Source organism: Carcharhinus amblyrhynchos, chromosome 21, assembly GCF_965287045.1.
Source record: "Carcharhinus amblyrhynchos chromosome 21, sCarAmb.v2.hapA, whole genome shotgun sequence".
Classification (NCBI taxonomy): Eukaryota; Metazoa; Chordata; class Chondrichthyes; order Carcharhiniformes; family Carcharhinidae; genus Carcharhinus; species Carcharhinus amblyrhynchos.
In genome coordinates, this window is record NC_137344.1 from 50469580 (window position 1) to 50494821 (window position 25242).

Below are 25242 nucleotides of genomic sequence, written 5' to 3' on the forward strand. Positions count from 1 at the left end.
TGAAAATAATCCTAACCAATTTAGCCTCTCCTCATATAACAGACCTGCTATCCCAGGAATCAGCCTGGTAAACCTTTGCTGAACTCCCTCTATAGCAAGGACAGCCTTCCTCAGATAAGGACAACAAAACAGCACACAATACTCCAGGCCTCACCAACTCCCTGTACAATTGCAGTAAAACATCCCTATTCCTGTACTCAAATCCTCTCGCTATGAAGGCCAATATACCATTTGCCTCCTTTACTGTCTGCTGTACCTGCATGCTTACTTTCAGCAACTGATGCATGAAGCCATCGAGGTCTCGCTGAGTATTCACCTCTCTCAATTTGCACCCATTCAAATAATATTTTGCCTTCTTATTATTGCTACCAAAGTGGGTAACCTCACATTTATCCTTATTACTCTGCATCTACCATGCATATGCCCATTCATGGAGCCTGTCCAAATACTTTGGACAAGCACCCCTAGATCCCTCTATTCCTCTGAGCTTACTAGTATTCTGTCATTCATTGAGTGCCCCTTGTCTTTTTACTCCTTCCAAAGTGCGTCACCTTGTACTTTTCAGGGTTAAATTCCATCTGCCACTTGTCTGGCCATCTGGCCAAACTGTCTGTATCTTCCTGCAGCCCAAGACCCACTTCCTCACTACCTGCCAATCTTTGTGTTATCCACAAATGTACTTATCCCCCCACCCACCTCCCCACATTCTCATCTACATTGTTTATATACATCATGAACAATAAGGGATCTAGCAGTGGCCCCTGCGGTACGCCATGGACACTGGCCTCCAGTAACACAAACAGGGAGGCGATGGCCTAGTGGTATTATTGCTAGACTGTTAATCCAGAAACTCCGCTAACCCACTAAGCCAGTTTTGGATCCATCTCGTCAAGTTACCCTGGATCACATGAGCTGTTACCTTCTTTATCAGTCCACCAGATAGAACTTCGTCAAAGGTTTTGCTGAAATCCATATAAACTACACCAACTGCACTACCCTCAACTACGCACCCAGTCACGTCCTCAAAAAATTCAATCAAACTCGTTAGGCATGACCTCTCTTTGACAAAGTCATACTGACTATCCCTGATCAAACCTTGCCTCTCCAAGTGGAGGATTAATTTTTTCCTTCAGAATTTTCTCCTGTCACTGATGTGAGACTCACTGGTCTGTAATTCTCTAGTTTATCTCTGGAACCAGATTCGCTGTCCTCCAATCCTCTTACACTTCCCCTGTGTCCAAAGAGGAATTAACAATTTGGGTCAGAGCCCCTGTAATTTTCTCCCTTGTCTCCCTCACAACAGCCTGACATACAGCTCCAGTCCTGGGGATTTGTCCACTTTTAAGCCTGCCAAAACCTCCAATAGTTCCTCAATCCCTATGTCAAACTGATCAAGAATCACACATTCCCTCTCCCTGAATTCTGTACCCAGATTCTCCTTCTCCCAAGTGAAAACAGATGTGAAGTACTTATTTAACCCTATCCCTGTGTAGGTTAGGTGGATTAACCATGGTGATTGCAGCAGTAATGGGTATGGGGGTAGCAGTTGGGGAAGATATTCTTTCAGAGAGTCAGTGCAGACCCGATGCGCCAAATGGCCTCCTTCTGCATTGTAGACATTCTATGCTTAATGAAATGAGAACATCATTGATCTGGCCAGTATTTATGGCCCATCCCCAATTGTCCTTGGTAAGATGGTGGTGAGCTGCCTTCTTGAACCACTGCCATCCATGTGGTATAGATACACATGCAATGCTGTTAGGGAGGGAGTTCCAGAATTGTGGCTATATCTATGAGCTGAGTCTATTAAGAATTACATGGTCACGGACTGTGACACCATAAGACCTGATTAATAAAGTATCGTGTGGCACCAACCTTCCCTCTGTGGTCAAATCTATATTTTAAAGATTGTCAATGGGGCTGAACAAATAGAACATAGAACATTACAGCGCAGAACAGGCCCTTCGGCCCACAATGTTGCGCCGACCAGTTAAAAAAAACAACAATGACCCACTAACCTAAACCAATCCCTTTTCGTCCATAAACCTGTCCACAGACCTCTTAAACGCCCCCAAACTAGGCGCATTTACAACTGCAGCAGGCAGGGCATTCCAATCCCTCACCACCCTCTGGGTAAAGAACCTACCCCTGACATCTGTCCTATAACTACCCCCCCTTAGTTTAAAGCCATGCCCCCTCGTGCTAGATTTTTCCATCAGAGGAAAAAGGCTATCACTATCCACCCTATCTAAACCTCTAATCATCTTATATGTTTCAATAAGATCCCCTCTTAGCCGCCTTCTTTCCAGCGAAAACAACCCCAAATCCCTCAGCCTCTCCTCATAGGATCTCCCCTCCATACCAGGCAACATCCTGGTAAACCTCCTCTGCACCCTCTCCAAAGCCTCCACATCCTTCCTGTAATGTGGGGACCAGAACTGCACACAATACTCCAAGTGCGGCCGCACCAGAGTTGTGTACAGTTGCAACATAACGCTACGACTCCTAAATTCAATCCCCCTACCAATAAACGCCAAGACACTGTATGCCTTCTTAACAACCCTACCTACTTGATTCCCAACTTTCAGGGATCTATGTACACATACACCTAGATCCCTCTGCTCCTCCACACTATTCAAAGTCTTCCCGTTAGCCCTATACTCAACACATCTGTTATTCCTACCAAAGTGAATTACCTCACATTTCTCTGCATTAAACTCCATCCGCCACCTCTCGGCCCAGCTCTGCAACCTGTCTAAGTCTTCCTGCAAACTATGACACCCTTCCTCACTATCTACCACACCTCCGACTTTGGTGTCATCAGCAAATTTACTGATCCACCCAACTATACCCTCATCCAGATCATTAATAAAAATCACAAACAGCAGTGGCCCCAACACAGATCCCTGAGGCACACCACTTGTAACCGAACTCCATGATGAATATTTACCGTCAACCACTACCCTCTGTCTCCTATCCGCTAGCCAATTCCTAATCCAGTTCCCTAGATCACCCCCAATCCCATACATCTGCATTTTGTGCAGAAGCCTACCATGGTGAACCTTATCAAACGCCTTACTAAAATCCATATACACCACGTCCACTGCCTTACCCCCATCCACCTCTTTGGTCACTTTCTCAAAAAACTCAATAAGGTTAGTAAGGCACGACCTACCCGCCACAAAACCATGCTGACTATCTCCAATCAACTCATTACTCTCCAAATAACTATAAATCCTATCACTAATAATTTTTTCCAAAACCTTGCCCACAACAGAAGTGAGACTCACCGGTCTATAATTCCCGGGGAAGTCTCTGTTCCCCTTCTTAAACAATGGGACAACATTCGCTAACCTCCAATCATCTGGTACTATACCAGAGGCCAACGACGACCTGAAGATCAGAGCCAGAGGCTCTGCAATCACTTCTCTTGCCTCCCAGAGAATCCTGGGGTAAATCCCATCCGGACCAGGGGACTTATCTATTTTCAGACCCTCCAGAATATCCTCATCAAACCTCCTCTCTGACACTGTGATACAATCCCTGACCAATAATGCTACCCCTCCCCCCCTTCTACCTCCTTCTCTACTTCGACTAAAACATTTAAACCCCGGGACCTGCAGCATCCATTCCTGCCCCTGCTCTATCCATGTCTCTGAAATGGCCACAACATCGAAGTCCCAGGTACTGATCCACGCTGCAAGTTCACCCACTTTATTGTGAATACTCCTCGCATTGAAGTATACACATTTCAAACCCTGCTCCACCCCACCCCTGCGATGCCATGCATTGCAGTCCCCATCCATGCACCCCTCACTTTCAACCCCTCTACTCAGGATCCCTCCCCCCCTCCGAATCAGTTTAAACTTCCCTGCATAGCCCTAGCAAACTTACCCCCCAGGATATTGGTCCCCTTCTGATTCAGGTGTAGACCATCCCTCTTATAGAGGTCCCACCTTCCCCAGAACGAGCCCCAATTGCTTAAGTACCTGAACCCCTCCCTCCTGCACCATCCTCTCAGCCACAAGTTCAAACTTTCCCTTTCTCTATTCCTCTCTAAACTATCTCGTGGCACAGGCAAGAGTCCGGAGATAACCACTCTATCAGTCTTGGCCTTTAGTTTCCACCCCAACTCCATAAATCTCTGCTTAATATCCCCTTCCCTTAACCTCCCCATGTCATGTGTCCCCACATGAACAATAACTTGGGGTTGATCTCCCTCTCCTCTAAGAGTCCTGAATACCTTTTCAGATACATCCCGGACCCCAGCCCCTGGTAGGCAACACACCAGCCCTGAGTCCCTACCTTTACTTCCGACCCTCCTATCTGTCCCCTTAACCGTGGAGTCCCCAATCACGAGGCCCAATCGTTTACAGCCCCTAACCACCTGAGCTTTCACACTAGGCTCACCCCCAGTGACCTGGTCCCTTTGACTATCCCCAGTTGTTTCCTCCTCAACTGTAGCCTCCAGGACTGAAAACCTATTTTGGAGGGGAACCGCCCCAGGGGATTGTCCCCCCGATTGCTTCTTTCCCCTCTTCCTGGCAGTGACCCAAGACTCATTTTTAGGAGTGACTATTTCCTTATAACTCCTATCGATTTCCACCTCTGCCTCCCGAATTATGCGGAGTTCCTCTAACTCCACCTCCAGCTCCTTTACACGGTCCTCCAGAAGCTGCAGTCTAACACACTTCCTACAAGTAAACTCCCCTGAAACACTACTAGATTCCCTCACCACATACATCCCACAGGAGATGCAGCTTACTGCCTGAACTGCCATCCCTGAAGCAATTACCAGCAGAAAAATAAATTAAAAAAAAACAAACAACAAACTTCCCCCACTCTTATAATTAGGTTAGAGGAGGTGGGAGGGTGGGATTCTCTACCAGTGTAGAGGATCGGGTATCCTCTCTACACTAATTTATAGGCAGATGGAATTCAATGGGGAAAGTAGGAGGTTCCAAGAAAGATAGAGAGTATTTCCTAAATACTAAGAAGCTAGAAACTGTGAAGTAACAGAGAGGTTCAGAGGGTACAAGTAAACCAAAAATCGCAAGGAGAGTTACAAAAAAAAAACAAAGTTTATTGGAATTTTGCCCTTTAAGCTCAAGAGGGTTGGAATACAATGGAATTGAAGAGATGATGCTTCAGCAGCACAGAGCTCTGGTCAGAGCCCACCTGGAGTACTGCAGTTTTGGGTGTATAAACTGATCTGAAAGTGGGTGTAGCACAGGTTCATCGGAATGATAAGAGACTAAAAGGGAGAACTTGTTGCATAATCTAAGCCAATATTCCCACGAATATATGTGTTTTAACTGAAGTTTTAAAGGATTTGAAAAGGTAAACAGGGAGAAACGATTTCCTCTGGTGGAAGAGCTGAGAAAGAGCTTGGTGGCATAACATTATATTTAGAGGCCCCTCAACAGCAATGTCACTTCACACAAAAGAAAATGGAAATTTGGAACACTCTCCCCAAACAGCTTTTGAAGTTAGGGATCTGTTGCAAATTTCAATACTGAAACTGATAGATTTTTGTTGGGGAAAAGGTAGTAAGGGTGCAGAACCCAGGTAGGCAAATAGATTTACATGACAGATCAGCCATCATGTAACTGAACTGAGAAACGGGTTGCAGGAGTTGAATTCTGTTCCTCAGATAGGGGTGTCTGTGTGCACTCTGGCCTGTACAATGCTGATAGATTGTGCTGACTGCGACTATCAGTGGCTGGATATGACTCACAGTCAGAGGTACAATTCTCAAATCAATATCCAGGCAGGTGCCATGAAATAAAATGCAACTCTGAGAACCAGTGGAATAAACTTGAAGGAAAATAAAGAATTTCAGAAAAATTAAACTGATTTAAATGAGCAATCTGAAAGAAAATGGGCTGCATATAACGGCACAAGAAGCCTGGCCATAATGGAGACGAATGTGTAATTCTTCCATCAATCATGCCAGGAAACTGCAGCACTGTAAGAAACTGCGCGCCATATTTGCATGTTGTTGGAGAATTAATCTTGCTGTGGCTGGAGATTCTCAAATCCTGCCCATTTCTGACTATCAGCTAACACTATATAAGAAGTGTGCACTGGCTTTTTCAAAGAAAATTCCAGTTGGCCTTACATCACTATCCTTCCCTCATATCGCTGAAAAATGTTCTCTTCCCTACACTTGTCCAATTGCACTTTAGGGAAATTGTATCCAGTACCCTTTCAGCTAACATCACTGCCCAGTCCACAGCAGGAGCAAAAGTTTAAAAATAGATTTTTAGCAGCTGAAAATGGTTTGAAAGGTTGTTTGAAAGCTCAAACATTGAAAATTGAAACCTTTCCGTCAAAAATTTGGACAGTTCAATGATGCATTCACATGGAATACAGGAAGAGTTTGTTCAATGATTATACTCATCCAAAATACTTGGAGGAGAGAGGTTGAGTTAGCTATTGGCAGATACTGGGCTAAAGCTGAGTGATAGTGTCCTAGAACTCATTGTCTAGAAAGGTGGCGAGAAATGATGGATAATTTTAACAGGAAATTAGATGGGGAACCGAAGGAAACAATCATGCAGTCCTACAGATACAGAATGGGGGAACAGGACATATTGGATTGCTCGACAGAAAGCTGGCATGCAAAGATGGAATAGCATCTTTCTGTGCAACAACCGTACCGGCACAGAGCGGCCAGCCTATATGGTTCTGCTCTCCATTAAAACATATGTTTCACTCTCAATTAATAGAATTTTAATTTATGTTGAAAAGTTGGAATGAGGAAGAGCTTGCAGTTTACCTTTTGTAAGATTGATCTGAGTTCTTTCATTCTTTTAAGAACTAACAACTGTGTAAGCACCATATTTAACAATGTACTCTCTTCAGGGCCATGATCCTAAAACGTTTGGTCACAGCACATTCCTATGTGCTCACCCTAGTTCAAATCTTAAGTTTGCTAAGTGGCCCAGCCTGTAAATTATCGGTCAGTTTAATGAAACATTCAACAAGTAAATGACAGCTCACGGAACTAGCTGTATTTACTGTTGTAAAAATCTTTACTCATTTTCAGGCTAAAACTAATCTCCAACATAAAACTAACCCTTGAAATATGGTCTCTTCTTTCTAATAAGGGTATTTGCCCATGACACCCTCTGATTAGCCTTATCAGACTGACCAGCGAGTGAACAAGCAGCCAAATCTAAATACATAATCCATAGCTGCTGCTTCAAGGTGATTAATTTTTGGATCATGAGTCATAGAACATAGAACATTACAGCGCAGAACAGGCCCTTCGGCCCACGATGTTGCACCGACCAATTAAGAGAAAAGCAATGACCCTCTAACCTAAACCAATCCCTTTCCATCCATAAACCTATCCACGGACCTCTTAAATGCCCCCAAACTAGGCACACCTACAACTGCAGCAGGCAGGGCATTCCATTCCCCCACCACCCTCTGGGTAAAGAACCTACCTCTGACATCCGTCCTATAACTACCAACCCTTAATTTAAAGCTATGTCCCCTCGTGCTAGCTTTCTCCATCCGAGGAAAAAGGCTATCACTGTCCACCCTATCTAAACCTCTAATCATCTTGTATGTTTCAATAAGGTCTCCTCTTAGCCGCCTTCTTTCCAACGAAAACAACCCCAAATCCCTCAGTCTCTCCTCATAGGACCTTCCCTCCATACCAGGCAACATCCTGGTAAACCTCCTCTGCACCCTCTCCAAAGCCTCCACATCCTTCCTATAATGTGGGGACCAGAACTGTACACAATTCTCCAAGTGTGGCCGCACCAGAGTTTTGTACAGTTGCAACATGACGTTGCGGCTCCTAAAGTCAATCCCCCTACCAATAAACGCCAAGACACCGTATGCCTTCCTAACAACCTTATCGACTTGATTTCCAACTTTCAAGGATCTATGCACATTTTTAATTATTTTTAATTATCATGGCTTCATTTTTAATCAGTCATGTCTTCACTCAAATTTATTACTTCAGAAAGATCTCCAGGGTGTCAACCACTGTGGAAATTTTGTTGCTTAGTGAACTTTCCTGCAAGAAGAGAGTGCCTTCAGTGCTCTGGACCAGAATGCATGTTCACTGCAGCATGACACCGTGTGTGTACTGCGACAGTAGGAAAGAATTCAATAAATAATTTAAGCACCAGAATAAATGTTGAACCACACAGTATCTTTTCTGGGCTCTGGGCACTGTTCTGCTATTTTCTGAAGTCCCATGCTATATCTCCCTACTTGCAGAGGGTTCTAAAGATCAGAAGTGTGGGATTGAAGTATAAACAGGAATTGCAGAGAAATTGAAAAAACTGCATTTTTAATAATGCAAGAGGGAATGCATCCTCCCATACACACAGGTGCGACATTGACTCCTCAAAATGGCTAAAATTACAAGCTGGCTAGAAACCAATGATGATGTATAAATACCTATCGGTAGGTCTGTTCTATACAGCACACCAGATCCTTATGGTTCAGGGGAGAACTCCCTCATAATCACTATTGTTTGACGGATTCAGCAGCACAAGGCATTGTAGTTCTGTGGGACGAGCTGGGTAAACCCTGCCATTACCTTGTCCATGATAGTTCGCATGATACACCATTTACATCAGGTTACTGCTCAGGGGTTCTGCTGATGCACAACATATACAAATATCTCTGCCTGACATCTCCCCCACTTGGAAGAGTAATAGGAAGGGGGCCCTTGCTCCCTCTGTCCCAAACTAATGTGTCGCTCATGTGTGAAATTACAACGGTACCTTTATACCATCTGCCTCCAGCAGCTCTGTTTCTGAATCTTCACCTTCCTATAAAGACAAGAATTTACAAGGTTAAAGGGATGACTTGAGGCTGCAGGCCAGCTATCAGACTGAATCGCGATGCAATGTGCTCTTGCTTGAGACACAAAATCCAATTTTGGATAGACAGCTATCTAATGGACTCAAGGTACACCCTACATGCCTGATACAAAAAAACTTCTGGAAATGGTAGATTCACTAAACCCATGAAAAACTAGGAAAGGATAGTAACACTGGTTCTACAAATCACACTCACTACAACCAAAAGGAGAAGATTCTACGCTGAAAGAAGAGACTTTATGTCGGGATAGAGCTTCCATGGGCAATACCTCACCCGACTGGTCATTTTTCACACAAGTCCAGATAGCAGATTAAGCATCACAGACAAACTCAATTTCAAAAGGCTTGCACAGTGATTGGGGAGCAGAATCATGGCAGTGTTGTTCTCCGTCTCTGTCCCAGCAGGACAGATACTAAACTGCTGCATTCTAATAGTTACAGCACTGGAGATCAGCAGACTGGGTGGGGATTGAATCGGAAATGTTGGATCCATTGGGCTCAGTGTCACGGGGTTAGTGCCTGACTCACAAGACCTGCTACAGAGTAGAATAAAATATCTTAAATGGATTAACACTCCATCCCTTCCGCCTCCTATCCCTTCTATGTTTGACTCTATCATGTACTCCATCTGTATCACAGAACTGAGAAATATTGTTAAGCAATACTCCTGTACTAAAGGGGTAACGAGCAACAGTAACCAAGTTCACACTTGCTAATGTGAAAGGTTTCTTTTCAGTCGGTAAATTTAGATTAAGCTCCTCAGGCACCACCAATATCAATTCTCCTTTTGGTAGAAACTCCCCTCAGGGTTAATGAATTTCAAGCACAAGTCTTCAATGCAGCTTTAAAGTAAAGAAGAATCGCACAAAATGTGTGAGTAACGTCCTCATTGGGTAAAGATAAATATTTACATTTCCTGACTTTCACCTCTGTTTTAGAAACATCTTTCCCAGTGCAGTTCTATGGGCCCTGACGCCTGGTGCATATACATCAGAGAAGAATCAGCTTTCTCAGGCATCTCACATAAACACAAACAGATGGCTCTCTCTTTCTCAATACATTCAACAGGCTGTATTGAACAAGCGCATAAAGCAATGTCATGGCATTCTTACTGCTGATCCTGGGATCCGAGGGAAAAAAAGGGATATATTTTGGGGAACATTTACTCTCCCTTGTCACTTACCAGTGGACTGCTGCTTTCATCTTCCTCTTCAAGCTCATCTGCCTCCTCCATTCTACTGATATCATCATCACCATATCCAGCAGATACCAGTCCCCCTTTCGTGCCTGACACACAGAGAACAGAATCAACAGTAACAGTGCTGTACCCATTAGCACAGCATCCCAGTGAGAGACAGTGACAGCCCTGTACCTACTAATACAATACCCCAGTGTTATACAGTAACAGACCTATCACCACCAGACTCGTACCCATGTTACACAGTAATAGGCCTGTCCCCACAACTACTGTGTCCGTGTTATACAGTAAGAAGTCTCACAACACTAGGTTAAAGTCCAACAGGTTTATTTGGGTACACAAGCTTTCGGAGTGTTGCTCCTTCATCATGTGTGCCCACCCCAGCCACATTATGGTTACCATGTTATACAGTACCAGACCCATACCCACCAGTACTATACTCCAGTGTTACACAATGACAGACTTGAACGATCCAGTACTGTACCCCAGTGTTATACAGTGACAGACCCGCCCCCACCAGTGCTGTACCCCAGTGTTATACAGTGACAGACCTGTCCCCACCAGTACTGTACCCCAGTGTTATACAGTGACAGACCCGGCCCCGCCAGTACTGTACCCCAGTGTTATACAGTGACAGACCCGTCCCCACCAGTACTGTACCCCAGTGTTATACAGTGACAGACCCGTCCCCACCAGTACTGTACCTCAGTGTTATACAGTGACAGACCCGTCCCCACCAGTACTGTACCCCAGTGTTATACAGTGACAGACCCGTCCCCACCAGTGCTGTACTCCAGTGTTATACAGTGACAGACCTGTCCCCACCAGTACTGTACCCCAGTGTTATACAGTGACAGACCCGTCCCCACCAGTGCTGTACTCCAGTGTTATACAGTGACAGACCTGTCCCCACCAGTACTGTACCCCAGTGTTATACAGTGACAGACCTGTCCCCACCAGTACTGTACCCCAGTGTTATACAGGGACAGACCCGTCCCCACCAGTACTGTACCCCAGTGTTATACAGTGACAGACCCGTCCCCACCAGTACTGTACCCCAGTGTTATACAGTGACAGACCCGTCCCCACCAGTACTGTACCCCAGTGTTATACAGTGACAGACCCGTCCCCACCAGTACTGTACCCCAGTGTTATACAGTGACAGACCCGTCCCCACCAGTACTGTACCCCAGTGTTATACAGTGACAGACCCGTCCCCACCAGTACTGTACCCCAGTGTTATACAGTGACAGACCCGTCCCCACCAGTACTGTACCCCAGTGTTATACAGTGACAGACCCGTCCCCACCAGTACTGTACCCCAGTGTTATACAGTGACAGACCCGTCCCCACCAGTACTGTACCCCAGTGTTATACAGTGACAGACCCGTCCCCACCAGTACTGTACCCCAGTGTTATACAGTGACAGACCCGTCCCCACCAGTACTGTACCCCAGTGTTATACAGTGACAGACCCGTCCCCACCAGTACTGTACCCCAGTGTTATACAGTGACAGACCCGTCCCCACCAGTACTGTACCCCAGTGTTATACAGTGACAGACCCGTCCCCACCAGTACTGTACCCCAGTGTTATACAGCGACAGACCCGTCCCCACCAGTACTGTACCCCAGTGTTATACAGTGACAGACCCGTCCCCACCAGTACTGTACCCCAGTGTTATACGGTGACAGACCCGTCCCCACCAGTACTGTACCCCAGTGTTATACAGTGACAGACCCGTCCCCACCAGTACTGTACCCCAGTGTTATACAGTGACAGACCCGTCCCCACCAGTACTGTACCCCAGTGTTATACAGTGACAGACCTGTACACCATTGGAATATCAGGCCGCGGCCTGGTTAGGATTCATTCTGATGCAAAGCTATTGATGCCCTCCCCTGAGTGAGAGTAATGCTGAATCCACGAGTCTAACCTGTCTCAGTGTCGGTTTCCGAGTCGGAATCCCCGGCATAAGCAGTGAGGGTGAAGAGAACATTCCGCTTGGCGGCCATGTTGGGGCGCACTCTGATTGCATCACGGGCAGACATTGCGCGTGCGTGTTTCCCCCCGGCTGACGCATAGAGAAAGCGTCACCGGGTGCTGACATCAGCAGCGCGCCTTCTGGCTGCTCCGGAGCTGCCATGGCCTCTGGCCCGGGGGACCGGCTCTGCTCGACCCTCTCACAGGTGTTCGGCTTCCAGTCGTTCCGGTCGCAGCGGCAGGAAAGTGCGGTGAGGGCGGTGCTGAGAGGTGAGAGACACCGGAATGGAGCCTTTCCCGCTTCCCCCCTCCCTCCCCTGCCCACAAGTTGGGACCCCCGCCCACCCCAGGGCCCAGCCATTACAGGGGTTAGGGCTGGATCTGAGCCATAAATACTGGGGGTATCTGTGAGGAGGCAGGGTCAGCGCTGGTGCCTGGAACTTTATCAGTGTTGACACTGATGATTTGATTTATTACTGGATGATTTTTTTTATCCATTCAGAAGTCTGACAGCAGCAGGGAAGAAGCTGTTCTTGAGTCAGTTGGTGCATCACCTCAGACATTTGCATTTTTTTTTTCCCGGTGGAAGAGAGGATGTCCAGGGTCCTTAATTAGGCTGGCTGCTTTTCCCAAGGTAGAGGGAAGTGTAGACAGAGTCAGTGGATGGGAGGCTGGTTTGATTGATGGATTGCACTACATTCATGACCCCTTGTAATTTCTTGGTCAGAGCAGGAGCCATACCAAGTTGTGATACAACCAGAAAGTTTGCTTTCTATGGTGCACCTGTAAAAGTTGGTGAGCGTTGTAGCTGATGTGCCAATTTTCCTTTTTTCTTCTGAGAAAGTAAAGGCATTGATGGGCTTCCTTAACTATAGAGTCAGCATTGTGGGGGAGAGGGGTACAGGTTTGTCACTAAACTGTTGGGATACTGCATTGTTGATTATAGAAAGATGTTACTTGAGAAAGGATAGACTGGCCTTGGAGGGGTGCAGAGGAGATTCACTAAGTTGATTCTGAAATTGAGAGGGTTGGCTTATGAGGAGAAACTGAGCAGATTGGAGCTATATCCATTGGAATTCAGAAGAATGAGGGGAAATCTGATAGAAACATACAAGATTATGAAGGGAATAGATAAGATAGAAGCAGGGAAGTTGTTTCCACTGATGGGTAAAACTAGAACTAAGAGGCATTGTCTCAAAATAAGGGGGTGCAGATTTAGGACTGAGTTGAGAAGGAACTTCTTCACAAAGGGTTGTGAATTTGTGGAATTCCCTGCCCAGTGAAGCAGTTGAGGCTACTTCATTGTTTTTAAGGCAAGGGTGGATAAGCTTTTGAATAATAAAGGAATTAAAAATTATGGTGAGTGGGTGGGAGCTGAAACCTCAGAAATATCAGCCATGATCTTACTGAATGACGGAGCAGGCCAGATGTCGCAGTATAACATTGGTACTGCTGATGGTATAGATCTGTCTCTATATAAATGTGGGATACACTGATGGGCAGAGAACTGAGGCTGTGTAGTACTTGGAGTAAATGATGGTGGGTATAAATGTCACTAAATTTGAATACAGTATTGGTGGGCATGTGTGTTGTTACTGAATGCTTGGCATGGTGGCACAGTGGTTAGTACTGCTGCCTCACAGTATCAGGAACTGGATGCGATCCTTGGCTTGAATCACTGTCTATGCAGAGTCTGCATGTTCTTCCTGTGTCTGCATGGGTTTCCTCCCACAGTCTGAAAGACATGCTGGTTAGATGCATTGGCCATGCAAAATTCTCCCTCAGTGTACCTGAGCAGGCTTTGAAGTGTAGTGACTAGGGGATTTTCACATAACTTCGTTACAGTGAAGTTATGTAATGTAAGCCTACTTGTGACACTTTTAAATAAACTAAATAAAAATATTGAAGTGCAATATTGTTGGGCCCAGATCTCCTATCATAAAATATTGGAGTGTGGTACTGGTGAGTACAGGTCTGTCACTGTATCACAGAAAAAAAATAGATAGAAAATGGGGAACAATAGGCCCATTAGCTTGATGTGAGTCGTGGGGAAGGTGTTAGAATTGATTGTTGAGTTTATAACTGAGCGCTTGGAGAAACTCATGGTAAACATGGTTTTATCAAAGGAAAATCATATTTAAATAGTTTTATTTTTGAGTGAGTAACCTGTGCAGAAAAGGAAACCTATAGACATGCTGTACTTGGATTTCTAGAAGGTATTTGATAAGGTGTCACACGAAAGATTATTATGGAAAATAGAATCTTTTGGGATAGGGATAACATATCACCATGGAAAGAAGATTGGCTGTCTAATAGGAAATACAGTATGCATAAGTGTGTCTTTTCCTGATTGGCAGGATGTGACAAGTGGAGTTCTGCAGGGGTCTGTGTTGGAGTCTCAGCTTTTTTAAAACTTGCATCAAAGAATCTGAAAAGGGGGTCAAAAGCATGGTAACAAAATTTGTAGACCACAAACTGTGGGAAAATATATTGTGAAAAGGGCAGAAGGAATTTACAGATGGACTAATAGTGGGCAAAAAATTGGCAGATGGAGTATAATGTGGGAAAATGTTTATTTTGGCACAAAGTATAAAAAGGTAGAGTATTATTTAAACAGAATGACTGCAGATTTCGAGGTATAGAGGTATCTGGGTGTTTTAGTGTATGAGTGATAAACAATTAGTATGCAATTACTGCAAGTAATCAAGAAGGCTAATGGAATGCTATCCTTTTGTTATAAGAGGCGTAATGAAGGACCTCTCCTGGACGTTCTGTCTTCCACCTTCAGTCGGGAAAAAGATACAGAAGTTTAAGGTCGCGTATCAACCGACTTGAGAACAGCTTCTTCCCTGCTGTCATCAGACTTGTGGATGGACTTACCTTGCTCTAAGTTGATCTTTCTCTACATCCTAGCTATGACTGTAATACTACATTCTGCATTCTCTTTTTCCTTCTCTATGAATGGTATGTGTTGTCTGTATAGTGCGCAAGAAACAATGCTTTTCACTTTATACTAATGCATGTGACAAATCAAAATGAAAGCAGTACAGTTATAGAACTAAAAACAAATGACTGCGGATGCTGGAATCAAACAAAATGCTGGAATGCACTGCCAAGTAGGGTGGTGGAGGCGGACACGCTAGGATCGTTTACCTGGCTAATCACATGAGCAGACTGGGAATGGAGGGATACAAACTGGTCTAGTTGGACCAGTGAGTGGTACAAGCTTGGAGGGCCGAAGGGCCTGTTTCCTGTGCTATACTGTTCTTTGTTCTTTAAAATCTGAGCAGGTCTGACAGCGTCTGTGGAGAGAGAACAGAGCTAATGTTCTGAATTCTGACTGACCCTTTGTTAGAGCTGATAGCTCAGAGATTAAAATCTGAATTCATAGCCAAGATAATTCAGTTTGATGTGATTTTTGTTGAAATGGGAAACCCAAGAGCTATGGACTGTCTGACCAGTGACTCAGCCCTGATATCCCAACTATAGAAGCTCATGAACCTAGCCCAGTTTATACTTCCATTTCTTATTCATGGGCTCATCTTCTTTTGACTCTTGTGTGGGTTCTCTAATACTGTTTGTGAATAAATTCTCAATCGGGATATAAGAACTTGAGATATCTGCAGGTCACAGGGGAGACGAATTTAATAGTTCATCTGAACCTCCATGCTGTAAATTGATACCATTCAAGAGATAAGTTTGGAAACCCATTGATGAGAGCAGTACTAAAGTTGAAGCTGGGACAAAAGGCAAGATAAATCATGTAATGGTACAAGGACAGCAAGCTTGTCTAGATTACTGGGAGGCAAGAGGGAGGGGAAGAATTCCCTGATTATTTGGAACAATGATTCAGAGGAGTGGGCAGATCAGGATTTCAATTCATGGTGTCAAACACTCTTGGCTAGTGAGAAGAGACTGGCTTTCTCCAAGTACATTAACCTACACGCACTATAGTTAATACACAAATACCTCGAGGAAATTAACCGTGTGGTATCAGTCCATCTTCTGTTGGAAAAGAATAGTTCATGTCTTTGTTAGAAGGTGATGGCCACAGATTATAGTAGCACATAGTGTATGTCACAGAAACAGGCTTTTCAGCCTAACCAGTTCATTTTGTTGTTTGTGCTTTGTGAGCCTCCATCTTGCCTCATCTAAATTGACCGTTGGAACAATCTAAGTATCTCCTGCATATACCAGTCTAGCTTCCCTTTCATGCATGTATACTGTTCACTTCAATTACTCCCTGTGGTAACAAGTTCCACATTCTCTCCATTCTTTTGGTGAAGAAATTTCTTCTTTATTTCCTCTTGGATGTTGAAGGTGTATTGTAAAAATTCTCGCTCAAAATTTAAAATCCTGCTTAGTTTAGTTACAATCTGCAATGTAGTATCAATATTTATATTGCACCATGTTACATGAAAAGCAGTTCAAGGACTTCACACGGTTGCAAAGATTGTAAATTAAGGCACACATGACGACCATTCTTCAGTAGCTGGATGAGCTCTCTTGGACAGTGTTCAGCTAGAGGAAGACAATTGTGCTGTCTTCAGTCCCCATCCGAATCAATGTCTAGCTATAGCTCCCAACCGCTACTTCAACTTCGGCTAAAACTATTTTGTCAAGATTATTATCGTGAATGAATTACAACTTCCTGTAGTCAGCATGAACAGAGCTTGTGGTCTTGGGCCTTGCTCTCTGGCCATTCACACTGAACCAGCCCTTTAACAAACTTGTGATTCTCTTTGAATTTAATGGAGTATCCCTCACTGAGACCACTTTTGTGTACATCTGCATTGTTAGCGCCATTTCTTTTCTTTGCTAACCCTTGTCCATGCCTTTGTCATCGCCATGCTTTTCTATTCCAATGTTACCCTCATGACCTTTCATTCCTAAGTCCAAAAAGCTTCTACGTCAAACATTTTCCCTATTTTCCTGTCCTGCTTGTCTTTCATCCTGCCTGCACTGATCTGCACCATCTCCCACAACATTGCATTTAAAATCCATGTTCTTATCCATGCTTTTCTCATCAGCCTTACCATGTACTGCAGTCTTTATTGGATCACAGCCCCCTCTATTTCTCTGATTGCATCTATCTGTGTGTTTGTGATCCCCACACTCTTGACCCGGATCTCTGAAGGTCCCTTTGTAGATTTTTCTCCTTCCTCCACTTATTAAAAATTTAGTTTTTCAGCTTTCGGTCATCCTCCTAATATGTGATATTTTCTTCTTGTCTGTTTGTGAAGCACTCTGATGTTTGTGTTAAAGGTGCTGAACAAAGGTTTTGTTGAAAGCCTTGGTGAGAGCTAATCAAACCAAGCTAAATGTATAAACCACATTAGAAACCAATAACCTCTAGTACAGCACTGAGGCATGCAGACTAAAATGGCCCAGCTTGGCTTCTTGATCTGTTCTGTTAGACCTCAGGATGGGAACAGTTAAAGTGCTGCATATGTTCTGAGCATTCTTTGATGGAGGACAATCAGCCAGGTTTCTGCTCCTATATTGCAACAGTGATTACGCTTCAAAATACTTAATTGGCAGTAAGATGCTTTGAGGCAAAGATCAATACAGCGCAGGAAACAGACCCTTCGGCCCTCCAAGCCTGTGCCACTCAATTGTCCAACCAGACCATTCGTTTGTATCCCTCCATTCCCAGTCTGTTCATGTGGCTATCCAGACAAGTCTTAAACGATCCCAGCGTGTCTGACTCCTCCACCCTGCTTGGCAGTGCATTCCAGGCCCCCACAGCCCTCTGTGTGAAATACGTCCCTCTGATACCTGAGTTGAAACTTGCCCCCCTCACCTTAAACCTGTGACCCCTTGTGGTTGTCACCTCCGACCTGGGAAAAAGCTTCCCACTGTTCACCCTATCTATGCCCTTCATAATCTTATACATCTCTATTAGGTCTCCCCTCATTCTGTCTTGCCAGGGAGAACAACCCCAGTTTAGTTAATCTCTCGTCATAGCTAAGACCCTCCATACCAGGCAACATCCTGGTAAATCTTTTCTGTACTCCCTCCAAAGCCTCCACATCCTTCTGGCAGTGTGGCAACCAGAACTGGACGCAGGACTCCAAATGTGGCCTAACCAACGTTCTATACAGCTGTAACATCAGACGCCAATTTTTATACTCTATGCCTTGTCCTATAAAGGCAAGCATGCCATATGCCTTCTTCACCACTTTCTCCACCTGTGCTGCCACCTTCAAGGATCTGTGGACTTGCATACCCAGGTCCCTCTGTGCATCTATACTCTTGATGGTTCTACCATTTATTTTATAGCTCCCCCTACATTAGTTCTACCAAAATGCATCAGTTTGCATTTATCTGGATTAAATTCCATCTGCCATTTCTCTGCCCAATTTTCCAGCCTATCTTTATCCTGCTGTATTCTTTGACAATGTTCATTGCTATCCGCAAGTCCAGCCATCATTGTGTCATCTGCAGACTTGCTCATCACACCAGTTACACCTTCTTCCAAATAATTTTATATATATCACAAATAGCAGAGCTCCCAGTACAGAGCCCTGCAGAACACCACTAGTCATGATGTAGAGATGCCGGCATTGGACTAGGCTAAACACAGTAAGAAGTCTCTCAACACCAAGCTGAAGTCCAACCAGTTTATTTGATAGTATTCCCACAAGCTTTCGGAAACAGTGTTCCTTCGTCAGGTGTGTGGAAGGTTCTGATCAGAGAAAGGCATATAAAGGCACACACAGTTTACAGAATACTGATTAGAATGCAAGTCTTTACAGCTAACCTGCTATTCAAGTCTTAAAGATGCAGACAATGTGAGTGGAGAAAGCATTAAGCATTGGTTAAAGAGATGTGTATTGTCTCCAGACAGGACAGTAAGTGAGATTTTACAACCCCAGGCAAGTCATGGGGGTTACAGAGAGTGCGACATGAACCCCAAATCCTGGCTGAGGCCGTCCTCGTGTGTGGAACTTGGCTATCAGCCTCTGCTCAGCGACTCTGCGCTGTCGTGTGTTGTGAAGGCAGCCTTGGAAAATGCTTACCCAGAGATCGGAGACTGAATGCCTGTGACTGCTGAAGTGTCATCCAACAGGGAGGGAACAGTCTTGCCTCGTGATTGTCAAGTGATATTCATTCATCTGTTGTCGTATGGTCTGCCCAATGTACTATGTTTTGGACAGTCCTTTCCTGCAGCCTATCAATTAGACAACGTTGGCTGAGTTGCAAGAGTATGTGCTGTGTACCTGGTGGATAGTGTTCTCACAAGACATGATGTCAACCATGTCGATGATCTGGCATGTCTTGCAGAGGTTGCTGTGGTGGGGTTGTGTGGTGTTGTGGTCACCGTTCTCCTGAAGGCTGGGTAGTTTGCTGCGAACAATAGTCTGTTTGACGTTGTGCGGTTACATAAGAACATAAGAAATAGGAGCAGGAGTAGGCCATCTAGTCCTTTGAGCCTGCCCCGCCATTCAGTAAGATCATGGCTGATCTGAAGTGGCTCAGTTCCACTTTCCCGCTTTCTCCCCATAACCCTTAATCCCCTTGCCTACCAAAAACCTGTCTACCCACATCTTAAATATATTTAGCGAGGTAGCCTCCACCACTTCAACGGGCAGAGATTTACCACCCTTTGAGTGAAGAAGTTCCTCCTCAACTCTGTTCTAAACTGCTCCCCCCCGCCCTTATCTTGAGGCTGTGCCCTCTAGTCCAGCTGTCCTTTCTGAGCGGGAAGAACCTCTCCACCTCTACACTATCTATCCCTTTCATCATCTTATACATCTCAATAAGATCCCCCCTCATCCTTCTAAACTCTAACGAGTACAAGCCCAGTCTATTCAGCCTCTTTTCATAGCTCAACTCTGGTATCAGCCTAGTGAACCTCCTCTGCACTGCCTCCAAGGCCAAAATATCCTTGTGCAAGTGCAGTGACCAAAACTACGCACAGTACTCCAGCTGTGGCCTCACCAGTGCCCTTGTTTGAAGGCAAGAAGTGGGGGTGTGGGGATGGCCCTGGCAAGATGTTCGTCTTCATCAATGATGTGTTGAAGACTCTGGAGAAGATGTTGTAGCTTCTCCGCTCTGGCGAAGTACTGGACGACGAAAGGTACTGTGTCCCGTGTTTGTCTTCTGAGGAGGTTGGTGCGGTTTTTTTGCTGTGGCGTGTTGGAACTGTCGATGAGTTCACAACGGGAGGATTTTTCAGTTTCTGTGGAAATTACATAAAAGTTGCAGTGTAGCTTTTGTGAGCTGAATCAATATCTTTTTATTCAACAGTGAATAGTACTGGGCTACGGTGAGCATTTAAACTTGACCAATCCAAGAACTAATTGTACAAAAGACCTGAATACAAGTTAAATGTTGAAATTCCCCCAGAAATCTGTAGAAGATCTCTTGAGCATATTCAAAATTGTGATCACTAAACCTTGAGGGAAATGGGAATTGGGTGCTAAAGTGTAGCTGAGGTAGGAAATCAACCATAATCTTGGATAGTAGAGCAGACTGTGTCTGCTATTCCTGCTCCTGTTTTTTACTGTTTATAATTTCATCAGTTACAGCAGATGAGACTAATAAAAGCAAAGATAATTTTCTGACAGAACTTTTTAAATGCACCATTTGAGACCTCATGTATTTTAATTAATCTTTTGTTTTGAATGACAGTAATCTCTGTTCAGTGAATCAGGGAATTTGCAGAAACTGTTCAATCTAAATGTCTTCTTTGGCAATAATGTCCCCTCATCGCAAATTCCATTAAATTTGCAATTTTAGTTACCTACAATCGATGGCCCCATTTTAAGCCCATGCATTTTTGAGTTTCCATACTTGCTATTGATTCCTGAAACAGTCCATAATTATTATAAGAACATTGATTTACAGACTTGTGCATTTGCTGGGTATGTAAATCTGAAATTAGTTGAAAGTTTTTAGTTTATTAGTATCACAAGTAGGCTTACATTACACTGTGAAGAAGTTACTGTGAAAATCCCTTAGCAGCATATTTGTGTTAAAATCTATTTAATAAATTCTGCAGTATCTTCCTTTTGTGTATTTGTTCTGTTTGTTTGCTTCAGGTCTGAATTTCAACTTTTTGAAACTCCTTGCCTTCTCAGTGTCTAGTTTACAGGAGTGGGTTGCAGATTGTGCTACACTCGCTGGATGTTTACCTGTATAGGCTGATGGCTCTCAAACTCCCACGTGCTGCTCTGTTCAGCAGCTGCAGGGTGATTCCTTTATCACAGCTGTTACCTACAGCCGCACTGCTGTCTCCCCCTGTGCAGTACTTAGCTTCGTGGTGTTTTGAACTGGATGCTGTGAAATGTGGCTCTCAAACTCATGGGGAACTTCCAGCGTGTGCCTTGTGTGGTGCCATCTACAATGCAAGGCAGCCTTCTGTAAGACTTTCTGGTTGTCACAGCTCGGTACGGCTCCTGCTCTTCCCAAGACCGCAAGAAACTACAAAAGGTCGTGAATGTAGCCCAATCCATCTCTCAGACCAGCCTCTGATCCATTGACTGTCTACAGTTCCCACTGCCTCGGCAAAGCAGTCAGCATAATTAAGGACCCCATGCACTCTGAACGTTCTCCCTTCCGTTGGGGAAAAAGATACAAAAGTCTGGGGTCATGTGCTAACCAACTCAAGAACAACTTCTTCCCTGTTGCTGTTAGACTTTTGAATGGGCTTCCTTTCATTAAGTTGATCTTTCTCTACACCCTACTTATGACTGTAACACATCTGTACTCTCTCGCTTCCTTTGCTATGAACGGTAAGCTGTGTCTGTATAACATGCAAGAAACATACCTTTCACTGTATGCTAACACATGACAATAAATGGAATCAAAAGATAATGGTTTATGCTTTGGTCAAATCTATGTAAAGCAACACTGGTGCAGCTTGGGATCCCCACTCTAGCTTGGATGGTGGTCTCTGCTGCTCTTCAAGGGGAGACAGTGGGCTGAAGAAGTGTACAATTCACAGGCCTCTGTTTTCCCTTTTTCCCTGGGCCCTCAACTCAGCTGGCTGAGTTTTCATTTCTCTTCAACTCTTCCAATGCCCCTCCTGTCAGTCTGTAGAAGTCAGGTTGCCAATGACTGTCTCCCAGTTATGTCAGAGGACACTGACATATCTCTCATAGGTATCCTTGTGGTGGGGGTAAAAACAGGAGATCTTTGGGTATGAATGAAGTTTCTTCACTGATGGCAGAATTTTGTCTTTGTCAGCATGAGCCATATTGCCTTTCAAATAAAAACTGACAATTTTAACATCACTGGCTGAACAGAGTGTAAGCTGATGGAATTTGCACATGGCAGGACCTCTGAATTGGTGACCTCTTCCTGCCAAGGATGTGTCTCAGACATCAGATGGAAACTGTTCAGCCTTTTTCTCCTGCCTAGTGTAAAGTCTTCTCACTCAAATCTCTTGTAATTAATGAGACCGGATGCTTGGATTAAGTAACCAGTTCCATCACAATGATTTTAGGTTCAAAGCATTTTTAACTTCTTCCCATTTCTTGATAGTGCATTTTTAAATGGTCTCTTGAAGTATTTTCCATTTCACTTCCATAGCATGTGGAATGCTGGAGAATGCCTGTCAAACAGCTGTCAGTTTTTATTTGGGAGGCAGTGTAGCCAAATGATATGAGGACAACATCTCTGCCATAAATGAAGAAACTTGGTTCATTGGCAAACTATCAACAGCATGGTGGCACGGTGGTTAGGCTGGCCATGCTAAATTGTCCCTTTAGTGTCAGGGGGCTAACAAGGTAAATATGTGGGTTATGGGGATAGGATCTGGATGGGATTATTGTTGCTGCAAGTTCAATGGTCACATGACCTCCTGCACTGTGGTGCGCACCTCGCTGTGGTGCGCACTGAGGGAGTGATCTATACCACAGTTGGCGCTGTGGTAGCTGTTTGCTGTTCAAGGAGTCACATCAGGTGATCAGATTCCAACACCCTTGTCTTGGATTTCTTGTGGGATGACTTGTTCTGAAAAAGCTGTCTATACAAAACTCATCATGATAGCAAATCTCAAGTAGACTGTCCTTATTAATCTCTCCCAGCCTATGATGTGTGAGGCAGGAGGGGAATGCCTCACAATCTGCAGCCATTCTGGTGTTGAAGTCCTCCCAGAAGGTCAAGATGTTCTGACTTAGGGATTTTTGCTGATAGGAACACCTGATGAAGGAGCAGCACTCTGAAAGCTCGTGCTACCAAATAAACCTGTGACTTTAACCTGGTGTTGTGGTACTATTTACTGTGCCTACCCCAGTCCAATGCTCGCAACTCCACATCGTGGCCTTATTATAGAAAACAGCATTGGAACGCAGATGTTGATCAGGTTAACTGGCCCTGTTTGAGTTGAGGTGTGGATGGAGGGAACATGTTTTGAACCTTTTGTGGGGAGTTCTATCATCAGAATATCCAGGGCACAAACCTGGGCAAAATGTATGGAGACCCTGGACTCCCCAAATGTTAGTGCTACCTTTTTGACATCCCTGGTTAAATCCAAAAGGAGTTTTTATTACTGTCACAAGTAGGCTTATATTAACACAAGGTAGTGTGAAAATCCCCTGACCACCTGGCATCTATTCGGGTACACTGAGGGAGAATTTAGCATAGCCAGTGCTCCTAACCAGCGCATCTCTTGAATTGGGAAGAAATTGGAGCACCCAGTGGAAACCCACTCAGACACACAACATGCAGAGTCTGCGAGACAGTGATTTCAAGCCAGAATTGAACATGGTGTTGTGTGGCTAACCATTGTGCTACCAGAGAATGTGAAGCATCCCATTTAGCAATGGCTTGGTTACCAGAGTTGCTGGAAGAATGACAGATTTAGATATCAGACTCCCTTTGGCCTCCACCCGAGATTTTTTTTTCCGTTTTATTCCATTCGCTTTCGACTTTCCTGAAATGTCCACAAGGCAGTGCGGCTATCTGCTCATAGCTGGGACTTTGGTTTGTGGGTGTCAGGACATTTCCACATGCTGGTGGGCCTCGCACTGCATGGGGGCCAAACCTCCTCTGATGCTTTAACCTCGGGCTGAGGCTTTTGTGTGTCACCACAAGGAGGCTCATCTGAGGACCTGCTGTTGGAGAGGCTGTGTAGTGATGCAGGGGAGACTCGCATAGGGGAGATTTAACACGTTCAGTTCATTTTGCATTGGTGTAAGCCAGTGGTGAAGGCTGCAAAAAGGTAAACTAACAGAAAAGCAGAAAGAAGAGCATTAAAAATGCTATGTCGTGCAATCTGTGTTTCTGCAGAGCACGTAAATAAAGTCCCAAGGCCTGAAGGAAGGTTGAGTCGAGGCATCAGTCTAAAGATGTGTGGGTTAGGTTGATTGGCCATGCTAAAATTGCCCCTTTTAGTGTCCTGAGATGCGTAGGTTAGAGGGATTAATGGGGAAATATGTAGGGATATGGGGTAGGGCCTAGGTGGGATTGTAGTTGGTGCAGACTCGATGGGCTAAATGGCTTCTTTCTGCACTGTAGGGTTTCTGTGATTTCTATGAAAATACTTTTATACAGTTTCTCATGATCACTTGATATCTTAAAGCAATTGACAGCCACTGAGATGCTTTTGAAACCTAATCAGTAGGGCTGGCATAGTGGCACAGTTGTTAGCATTGCTGCCTCAAGCGCCAGGGACCCAGGTTCAATTCCAGCCTTGAGTGACCTTGTATAGAGTTATGTTCTCCCTGTGTCCGTGTGGACTTCCTTTGATAGGCAAAGGGATCTAGGTGTACAAGTACACAAGTCACTGAAAGTGGCAATGCAGGTGGAGAAGGTAGTCAAAGGCGTACGGCATGTTTGCTTTCATCAGCCAGTTGAGTTTAAAGATTGGCAAGTCATGTTGTAGCTTTATAGAACCTTAGTTGTGCTGCATTGGAATATAACGTTCAATTTTGGTCACTACACTACCAGAAAGATGTGGCGGCTTTGGAGAGGGTACAGAAAACATATACCAGGATGGAGGGTATTAGCTATGAGAGGTTGGAGAAAGTTGGTTTGTTTTCCATGGAATGGAGGGGTGACCTGATAGAAGTCTATAAGATTTGAGGGACATGGACAGAATGGATAGCCAGAAGCTTTTTCCCAGGGTGGAAGAGTATTTTCCAGGGGGCATAGGTTTAAGGTGCGAGGTGGGGGGGGGAAAGCTTAAAGGAGACGTACAAGCCAAATGTTTTAGAGTAATGCGTGCTTGGAACTTGTCGCCAGGGGAGATAGTAGAAGC

General features: G+C 44.6%; 2 protein-coding genes across 5 annotated transcripts in view; one reads left to right on the forward strand and one right to left on the reverse strand.

The window, feature by feature from the left end:
• The window catches only part of sap30bp (SAP30 binding protein), a 72334-nt gene extending 60252 nt beyond the window's left edge, over positions 1–12082 (reverse strand). The window contains exons 1-3 of the mRNA XM_080209148.1: positions 11986–12082; positions 10036–10139; positions 8754–8801 (exon numbers count right to left, since the gene is read on the reverse strand). Coding sequence (XP_080065274.1) covers positions 8754–8801; positions 10036–10139; positions 11986–12064 — 231 coding nt within the window. The 5' untranslated portion in view covers positions 12065–12082. The remainder of the gene's footprint in view (positions 1–8753; positions 8802–10035; positions 10140–11985) is intronic.
• A 69-nt stretch (positions 12083–12151) lies between these two features.
• recql5 (RecQ helicase-like 5) overlaps positions 12152–25242 on the forward strand; it is a 113485-nt gene continuing 100394 nt past the window's right edge. For 2 of the 4 annotated variants that reach the window (XM_080209149.1, XM_080209153.1), the window contains exon 1: positions 12152–12302. In XM_080209149.1, coding sequence (XP_080065275.1) covers positions 12194–12302 — 109 coding nt within the window. In that variant the 5' untranslated portion in view covers positions 12152–12193. Of the gene's footprint in view, positions 12303–14773; positions 14997–25242 lie in introns of all 4 variants that reach the window. The other 2 variants (XM_080209152.1, XM_080209151.1) reach the window with 2 other exon arrangements.